Source organism: Aulonocara stuartgranti (assembly GCF_965226115.1).
Source record: "Aulonocara stuartgranti genome assembly, chromosome: 17".
NCBI classification, from domain to species: Eukaryota; Metazoa; Chordata; class Actinopteri; order Cichliformes; family Cichlidae; genus Aulonocara; species Aulonocara stuartgranti.
In genome coordinates this window covers 613,541-623,381 of record NC_138953.1, presented here as the reverse complement: position 1 = coordinate 623,381, position 9,841 = coordinate 613,541, and the positions used below count along the sequence as shown (strand labels likewise).

The 9,841-nt window shown below is 40.4% G+C and overlaps 1 protein-coding gene across 6 annotated transcripts; it reads right to left on the bottom strand.

Annotated features, from left to right (window-relative positions):
* Positions 1 to 1,493: 1,493 nt before the first annotated feature.
* Positions 1,494 to 8,899, bottom strand: LOC309692634 (serine/threonine-protein kinase pim-2-like). 6 transcript variants are annotated; one of them, XR_014272378.1, is made up of 10 exons: positions 6,712 to 8,265; positions 6,431 to 6,610; positions 5,996 to 6,184; positions 5,636 to 5,730; positions 5,503 to 5,550; positions 3,947 to 4,168; positions 3,685 to 3,865; positions 3,419 to 3,595; positions 2,892 to 3,329; positions 1,494 to 1,774 (listed from the first exon to the last, which is right to left on the bottom strand). XR_014272378.1 is itself a non-coding variant. In XM_082511316.1 (10 exons), the coding sequence occupies exons 2-10, from the start codon at positions 6,782 to 6,784 to the stop codon at positions 3,238 to 3,240; spliced, it is 1,257 nt and encodes a 418-aa protein (XP_082367442.1). In that variant the 5' UTR covers positions 6,785 to 6,820; positions 8,397 to 8,899; the 3' UTR covers positions 2,546 to 3,237. The 6 variants fall into 6 exon arrangements, 4 of the variants coding, with proteins under 4 accessions (XP_082367442.1, XP_082367443.1, XP_082367441.1 ...); XR_014272379.1 differs by lacking the exon at positions 1,494 to 1,774 and adding an exon at positions 1,781 to 2,382; XM_082511316.1 differs by lacking the exon at positions 1,494 to 1,774 and adding an exon at positions 8,397 to 8,899 and having other exon boundaries at positions 2,546 to 3,329; positions 6,712 to 6,820.
* Positions 8,900 to 9,841: the final 942 nt, after the last annotated feature.

Sequence of the window (9,841 nt, the reverse complement as noted above, 5' to 3'; positions counted from 1 at the left end):
AAGAGTGGTTTCAATAATTTCAGACACACCTTGCAATTGTGCTTATGATGAGTTGGCACTTGGTCTTTTGAAGGTCATAAGCTTCGTTTGCCGTGATGGTCCGGACTGATATATTGCAGGTTTTGACTTTGAGTGCAGAGGGCTAAATGCAAACATGCTTACAAAGCACTTATACGATGTTATTCTTGGTGATCTTGTGCTCAGTTATTTTTTGTTATGTTTTAAGTAGTGGTAGCTGACCAAGCATTATTCATTTAGTATTATACACTTGTTTTAGAGCAATACACACTGATCATCTTAATCAATGTGGAAGTCCTTGTAGCTGCAATGTTGTGTCTCTGCAGGGGACGGATGGCTCCAGGAGACGGGGGGCAGTTAGCGTCTGCCCTCGGGAAGGAGACAATGTTATTTTTCTGTGTTAAATAAAACTGTCAACATTGATTGTATAACACCTGTCATTACGCATGAAGGGGCATTCTAATACCCTGATTTTTACAAAACTATGGAGATGTGTTTTTTGTGATGAGATCTGAGGCTGTCTGCATACGGTGTCCATCTCCCACGTGTGTGACCATTAAAATCATCGTTTGACTTGACCCGGCCGGACCAGTGTTGTTATTGTGGTGTTTCTCTTGTCTCCATCCCCAATATTTTGAACCATAACAAAGTGGAGAAGGTGGAGCTGAAAAGCTGACATAAAACAATTAAAACTAAAAATGGGTGCAGCAAAATGTGTCGATTTAACCGCCATGTTAGCTGTCAGTGCTGCTGCACCAGCAGCAAGCGGTAACAACTAGTGACAACCAGTGAGAACCAGCAACAACCGGTAACCAAGCCTCACAGTCTAATATTGTTTGAAACAGATACTTGGATTTCAAATAATTTAGAACTGATAGTACCATTTATGTGATGCTCCTCTTCTATCCAAATCACCTGAAAGGCAACAAAAAAGATTCTCTATCCCTGGTGATTGCTGCAACCAGCAGCACAGCAGTGAAAAAAAAAGCAGTGATCATTTGTATGTAAACAACACATGAGTTATTGGATGTGATCGCTACAGGTTATCACATCCAATATGGCAACAGCTCTTGAGCAATGTGTGCATGACATGACAAAGGTTAATAAGAGGCCTAACATTGTAGAGGGAAGCCAAAGTGTTTGAGGAGAACTCGGAAAGACACAGGCCATCACCATGGACTCAACCAAAAAGGATGAATGCATGTTGTGTGCATGCTGCATACCTATGTGTTCAAAGTAAAACGTGTGTACTGAACAGAGCATTTGCCATCCAGAAGCATTTATTGTATTTGTAATCATGCTTTTGTATCATATTTTATGAAGAAGACTAATCAGTTGGCAATATGGCGCCACCTGTTGTCATCTTCTCTCTGCTCTGATTCCCAAATGTGGTCAAACATTAATATATAGTTTTTTATACACAAGTACTTGGAGAAACAAAGGTTTCTGGGGCAATGTGCTCATTTAAAGGCACATATAGGGCTAAGGGCTCAGTTCAAACACAGTGGGTTGTGGGGATTAATCCAGCTCCGACAAGTCTCAGGCGGATCTTACCGCTAGCAGCCCAGGAATAAAGCCCCCGAAGATCTGCCTCTTTCCGAAGACGACGGAGCAGGACAACAAAGCCGGCTCTCTTCCCCCGCTTTCTCCGACGAGGCCTCTGAAGCAAAATTGAGCTGACCGGCAAGAGTGGAGGTGAACCGGGTGCTGCGTCGCGCTCAAGCGGCGGTGGGAAAACAACGTCGTATCGTTGACTCTGAAAGTTATCCATAGCAGATTTGATCGGCAGTAACGCATGGCGATCATAAATCCGAAGGGAGATGACATCGGACAAAGCTGTAGCAAGAACACTTGCATAACATATGAAGTAAACAAACACACGGACGGAGGCAGCGGCACAGCCAAACACAGGCGCCATCTTGCTTCTTGGGACAACAACAGTAATGAAAAAATCACACAAAATATGACTCTTTTTTTTTTTTTTTTAATAGTTTTTAACTTAAAATGGCACCAAATAGTACCCCCAAAGCAAACCTTTCGGTATGCCAACATTTCTTCAGCTATTTTCAGGGCAGGGTCGGATGATGATGAGCTACAATAAAATGCATCATGGCCTCAATTCAATTCAATTCAATTTTGTTTATATAGCGCCAAATCACAACAAAAGTCGCCTCAAGGCGCTTCATAGATACAGAGAAAAACCCAACAATCATATGACCCCCTTTGAGCAAGCACTTTGGCGACAGTGGGAAGGAAAAACTCCCTTTTAACAGGAAGAAACCTCCGGCAGAACCAGGCTCAGGGAGGGGCGGCCATCTGCTGCGACCGGTTGGGGTGAGAGAAGGAAGACAGGATAAAGACATGCTGTGGAAGAGAGACAGAGGTTAATAACAGATATACACTACATTTTCATCAATGACATTTTTCATAAAGCAAGCCTACAAAAGCCTATATGTCATGGTCCTGGGTCATTTTGACCCAGTGTTCTTAGTTTTCCTGTAGTTTTGTATTTTGTTCCTTATGTCCATTGGATTGGTTGGTTTGGTATTTGGATTCCCCCTGTGTCCATGTTTTTATTGTGGTGTTTGTTCTGGTACCGTGTTCCCATCCTTTGTGTTCTGTGTTCTCCTCATCCCCCCATATTCATCCTTCTTCTCTGCCTCTCTCTCTCTGTGCTCATCTCTGTGTACTGTGTTGTGTTTAAGGTCCACATCTTGGTGTCAGTATTTTCAGTTTCGTGTCCTCCCTGCTCGCTAATTGTCTTCAGCTGTGTTCCCCGTGTGTTCCCACTTCTCTCATTACCTTCTGTGTATTTATGTCAGAGTGTCCCTTTGTTCTGTGTTGCGTCGTCCCTCTAGGTTGTGTGCATTTACCGTGTCTTCCCAGCGCCTCAGCTTTAGTTGCTCCCAGGTTAGTTATTGTATGGCTTCTTATGTTCCTGTTAATAAAGACCTGCCTTTGAGGTCATCACCGTGTGTCTAGAGCTGTGCATTTGGGTCCTCTCTTGCCTTCACACAGCCGCCGCTTGACACTATATTTAGATGAAGGTCAGATGGAGGTCTCAGACTGCTTGCTGCTGGATTGGAAAAGAAAACACCAAAAAAGAGCCACGTGACAGCAACTGCAACATTGCTACTAAATTTGAAAAGTGACTTGTTGATGACTTGTGATGTGTTGGAGCTTTTGCTCCATAACCTTTTAGTTCATGGTGCGCAGAAATCATTTGAGCCACATGTGATTCCGAAGATCCTCCAGGGTGAAGCGGTCCTTGTAGTGCTTCCTCAGACACCCCGTCAAAAAATCCCTGCATTCTTTACAGAAATGAAATACTCTTGTTAAAGTTATCCACAAAGTTATTTCACCTTTCTTATATCAACAGCCCTTTTGGCAGAAATCTTACTGTTTGAAATGTCAGCTAAAATCGGTGGGTTTTGGTTGATGATCTTGTAGTCGCAGTCAAATGGTAACTTGTTGTCTAACAGCTGGTACATCACAACACCCAGCTGCCAGGCTGTAGTATATTCTGCAGAGCAGAAGCCGTACATGAACCACTCTGGACTATTGTAGATCCTGGTTCCTAAAACACAAAGATAAGAAGAATTAATGGGGAGGGAACATGATGTGGAGACAGTTCATGACAGCACAACGCTGTGGCTGAAAACATACCTGCATTCCTCCTGAACCTTTGTCCCGGAGTAAATGTGACTCCACAGCCAAAATCGATGTATCGCACTCGGGGTTCCTCCGAAGATGTTTCAATTAGAATGTTGTGTGGTTTAATATCTCGGTGGAAAACCCCCTTGTTATCCATCGTAATGGCTGCGTCAACTAGTTGCTTCATTATGACCTAAAAGAAAGGAAGCCATATTTGGAGCACAGGACATTCTCTATGAAAAACTGCTGTAAGCTCCAAATGCTCGTCACTTACCTTAACATGTGTCTCTGACAGAGGTTTATCTGTAGTTTTGAGGTAATTGTCTAAGTCCATGCAATTTTCTGGTTTCTCAAAAACCATAATAAGCTCATCTTCCAGATCAAACCAGTCAAGTAGAAGTGGGGTTATACTGCTTTCCGTATCGTGTGGTCCAGCCCCAACTTGTATCAGTAGCGCCACCTCCAGGGGAACATCAGTACTTTTCCCATTCCAATCCTTCAGAAGGAAAGTTACTTCAGGTCAGTATTCAGAATTTCAACAAAAGTAGCTATCAGCGTACAGACAGTTTTGAAATAGTCACAAAATGACCTGATCTTTAAAAAGCATTCTTTCCACTGAAACATGTCAGTTTAAACAATAAGGTGACCCACTGTTCATAGAATTCGACCATATTTCCTGACGATTTCACACACAACTGTGAGACCAGTCTGGTTCATGCACGGAGGAAATACGTGCCTTATGCTTGATGCCTGAGAAGGCCTGAAATAATATCAATACTAGGGCTGCCACAAACGATCATTTTGATAGTCGACTAGTCACCGATTATTTTTGCGATTAGTCGACTAATCAGATCATCATCCATTGGACGTAAAACTACAGCTTATTGCACCAGCAGTATCTGCTCTTATATAACTATCATTAGCTTACAGCTTTAAGTGTTTAAGGTCTGTGCTAACTAAAAATAAAGACAAGATGATAGTTTATTAAATTTTAATGAAATTTGCAGATTGTTTCGGTGAAGTTTAATAAACTCCTTGCTATCTAAAATATAACAGGACACTGGAGTATATTCTGGAGCATCTCACACTTCTGATAATCAGTTGTCTGCTTGATGTTTATTCAGCTGTGTAAAAACTATAACTTTAATCTCAGACAAACCGATTTACTCAGGAACAAATAAAATACTAAAAAAAAAGCCAAACAATAACATTTTAAGTTATCTAAGTGACTTATATATATTTAACCTGAGTAGCGAAAGACGGCGGTGGGTTTGAAAACGATTTGCGGGGAGTCCGGTGTTCTCACGGCGCTAGTGAGCCTAGCCCCCGGCTAGCTATCGAGCTAGTGGGTAACAGACGTCTCCGAAAACGTCGGAGCGCTTTTGAAAATATGCGGTGTCCTGATAAACTGAGCAGATATTTGAGGTTTACACAGCTACATTCTCGCCTGAAAATATGTTAAACGTTTATTTTGTGACCCAGAAAGAATAATAAGAGTAAAGTTAAAACTAACTAGCTGCCGCCATTGTTGGAAACTGCGCTGGGCCGCGCTATGAATTCTGGGACACAGCTGCTTCTTCTTCTTCTTCGGGGTTTAACGGTAGCTGACATCCTTGTACATGCAATGCTGCCATCTTCTGTTTCAGTCCGTTATTACACTCTTAAATCCTGCCACTTACTCCTGCGTCTTTTGTGATCTTACAAAGCTTCAAACGACGCGTCGACTATTAAATCAGTCGTCGACGATTTTGATAGTCGACGTAATCGTGACTAGTCGACAAATCGTGGCAGCCCTAATAAATACCTGCTGGAATAAGAAAAGACGCTTACCATTGTTGTGCGCGCAAGTCTGCGCTGTTGAACATGTTTGATTGCCACCTGCATTAAAGACATTTTCTGGGTTAGAGAAGTACAAACAGGAATAAACTGAAGATCTGTGAAATGCAAATGTAAGAAGCCATACTGGAAAACTGTCTTTTATGCGTATTCCAGAAAACACGGTGGCAAAGCCTCCATGACCCAGCACCTCCAGCTCTTGATATTTTTCCAGGAAGTCTTCTGCAGACACACAGGAAAAACATACAGGTTATGACTTGTTACACAGAAAACAGCTGGCACAGTCCTATAGAGCTTTGCTATAACATTTCTATTAATTGGTAAATAGCAGCTACATTTTAGCAGATTAGTAGGTAGGTAACGTCACTACTGCCCAGAGTGTCTCTTATTGTCGATTGGTCCCACAGGAATCAAACCCAATCTCAAACCCCAGGACAAATTCTAAAGGATCTTGTGATCCAGCTCAGAAATATTGCCATTATCTTACCTTTTCTGTCAGTGCCGGATATCCTCGGTGAGTCACATGTTTCAGAGGGTTCCTGGGTGGGACTCTCCTCTGGGCTCGTTGTCCTGCTTTTTTTGCTGGATGGTCCCTCAGATTCGTCACTAGTGCTCTTCCGTTTGTTGCTCCTCTTAATTATACTAGAGTCGCTTGAAGGCACTATGAGAAGGCCAACTAAAATGGAAAAAGTAGTTTGACTTTAAGCATTTTCAGTCCAACTCTGTGTGTCAACTGCTTTCTACTGACTTTCTAAGGTCTGGCAATCGTGCATTAAAGCAATAACTGCACACTGAAAATCAACACAAAGAAGGCTAAATGAACCAACTACAAAGTTAAAGACCGTTAAGTACACAGTTAAAGTCACAAAATAAACTACATAGCCAAGATAATGTCACAGCTAAAACAGGTCTTATCACTTACATTTCAAACTGGATTCCCCAGAAACAAAGTGGCTGGGACCCGGTTTTGGACCTCCACTGCTTTTGCTTTTTTTGGGGGATTTGTCCAGTCTTTCAGGTAAGTCCCTTCTCTTTCTTCCCTCTATTCTTCCATCTGGAGTCATCTTCACCAGTGTGGAGATGCAAGGCTCTGTTTGGTGTCCTGAAATCAACAAAAGATGATTTTGTTTAAGTCAAATTCAGTTGCCTCAAATAAAAACCCAGAAGCATGCATAATTACCATATGAATCCCATTTGACTTACCTAGAGGGTTATTCAGATCCACAGGACGTGGTGCAGTATAAGTTGGCCAAGACTTTGACATTGTGTGATTCATTTAGGTTAATTTAGTTTCAGGATTTCACTCTTCACTCTGCAAAGATGCAATGAGCTGTGTGTGAGAACTATGATCTTTAGTGTCTTATAACAATGTCTTATAACAACGAGGTGATGACATCACAAGATTTTGGAATTCTTGGTTTCCATAGCTACAGAACATCAGCCTGGGCTAGGCAGTAGTTTCTGGTGAAGGCAAAGTTCTGTAAAGATTTATTTAGGGGTGCAATATTGCAAAAACTGTAGCGCAGCTGCATAAATGCATGTTTATAGAGGGCTGCTTCAAGGTGGGAACTGTGCTTCTACAACAAAGGCCATAAAACTAGTTAGGAACAAGCAATGGATATTATAGATAATATTGTAGCTATTATACCAACAAGAAGGACTCTCTTTGGGCAGCATTTACTTGTAAGGCAGTAGTGAAGGCTAATGGATAGCTTTGCAGGCTAAAAGCTAGCAGCACAGGTTAAGTCAAAATTCACTTGATTTCAGTTTTATTTACAGCACCAAATCACAAAAACAGTTGCCTAAAGGTGCTGGAATGTGTTGACTGATCTATAAATCGTATCTGTGCGCATTATTGTGACTAGTTACTCACTAAATGTATGAGCAGTATTGGATGTAATGCATAATAAAATTATGCGTTACTGTGATGAGGTTATATTTTTCAAGGTTCAAAGGCTATAGAAAGAAAGCACGTGTAGCCCAGTGAATTTGAACTTCCACAGTTATTCTTTTTCCTTTCCTGCCTAATGTATTTTCTTATAATTTCTCAATAATTTATTTGCTCTGTTTTACCTAACCTCCGACTGTCTTGGTGAGTGTTGTGGAAGTTAGTATTGTTAGCTGATGTAACAAGCATGGTACCTGCTTCCCAACTCTATCGGTGTGGTTTTTTTTTTCTTTTTTTCTTTAACCGCTGGTTGTTCATATTTATGTTCCACTTGTATACCTCATCTGTTTGTATGTTGTATACTCACTGATTGTTCAATAAAGTTCTTGTTAAAATTACACACATATATATATATATTAGGGGTGCAACAATACACAAAATTCACGGTTCGGTTCGATACTTTGGTGTCACGGTTCGATATTTTTTCGATACAAAAAAAATGTTCATGCCTTTTTAATTTGTCATTTATTAAAATTATAAATATATATTTTAACTCAAAAGTACAGTTTTTAAATTTAACCCTAACCCTTGTGCGTGTTTTTTATTTTGACAGCGAATGCGCACCTGTGGACCACTTATGTGCAGCCCTGGTTATTTAGCTCATCATATCGCAGCCACAGAAATTCTTTTGTCCATGAAACCATAAAGCTGCACTTTCTTTTTGCCTTATAGTCTGATTTGTCATAACTTCTCCGTTTTGTGGTAAGCTTTTCTTTGGCTGTCACTTCTTCACCCTGACCGGTCTTATTTGGCTCAGCAGAACTAAAATATATATCCTGCTGCTTTTACACACGCACTCACATAAGCTCAGCGATTCTCTGCGCGATCAACCTCTCACATGTTTAAGCTGCAGGAGATTTCACTTGTCATGTTTGCGTAGTAAGCTAACGATTGATAAGACGATGTCAGAGGAATTGGTGCACAAATTATCATCACTCACCAATCAGTGCTGTCGCTCTCTATACACAGTTCGTGCGATTGCAAAGTGAAAGCAAAAAACAAGCGCAAATTCAAACGCGATTTCAATATGTCACATATTGACAGTATATAAGTATTGTCTTGAGCACTGTTAGTGCCAACATATATAAATGGCAAAATAAAATAAAAATACTTCATGAATATCTCATAATTGTATATATTTGTGCATTTGAGCTGAGCATTGAGCGGGGACTTTTCACTATCGATCGATTATGATCAATGACAGTGAACCTGAGCACCTCCCCTACCTTTGGTGTGCGCTCACGCAGCTTGTAGAAAAAGTTTAGTGTGGAAGAAGTGGAGAAGGTGGAGCTGAAAAGCTGACATAAAACAATTAAAACTAAAAATGGGTGCAGCAAAATGTGTCGATTTAACCGCCATGTTAGCTGTCAGTGCTGCTGCACCAGCAGCAAGCGGTAACAACTAGTGACAACCAGTGAGAACCAGCAACAACCGGTAACCAAGCCTCACAGTCAAATATTGTTTGAAACAGATACTTGGATTTCAAATAATATTTTCTTATAATTTCTCAATAATTTATTTGCTCTGTTTTACCTAACCTCCGACTGTCTTGGTGAGTGTTGTGGAAGTTAGTATTGTTAGCTGATGTAACAAGCATGGTACCTGCTTCCCAACTCTATCGGTGTGGGGTTTTTCTTTTTTTCTTTAACCGCTGGTTGTTCATATTTATGTTCCACTTGTATACCTCATCTGTTTGTATGTTGTATACTCACTGATTGTTCAATAAAGTTTTGTTAAAAATACATACATATATATACATTGGTGTGTGGGTGTCGGGCAGGCACCAATGACGTTTTTAAAACAGCATTTTTTAGTATTCAGTTGTTTTTATTAATATTGTTTGTTTTATGTTCAAGTTAACCGTGTGATAGACCTGCTTCAGCCAATGCTCTTCATTCGACTTTTATTCCTCTTTATGCACCTGCAAAGGTACAGTAACTGCTGCAGCAGCAGTGTGTAATATGTGATTAGAGTCCAGTAGCAGAATAAAGAGTGTTATGCAAATTGTTACCATTGTTTCAGAGGTTGACTAAAAAGAGATAAAAATATAGTTTTATACATGAAAAACATTATTCTAATGATAATTGCTGATTAACACTTATTGTAAGGTGAGTTCAAGTTGTTTCAGAAAAACTTGATCATTATCTGGTCAAAGATGATCAGACTTCATAAGCAATGGTTAAAACTTAATGAATTCTTTCATTTTCATTTTGGAAAAGAAAATTCCAACAACAACATTCCTCTGTTATGTGTTTTTCAATGCAGACTTGCACTGTTTTATTAGTTCAATAGTGTGTTTGCATTTTGCATAAGGATTGAAATAATGCCGTGTTCATATGTTAGGGTTAGGGTTGCCCTGGTTAAATGAGCCGAGCAGTCAGGCGT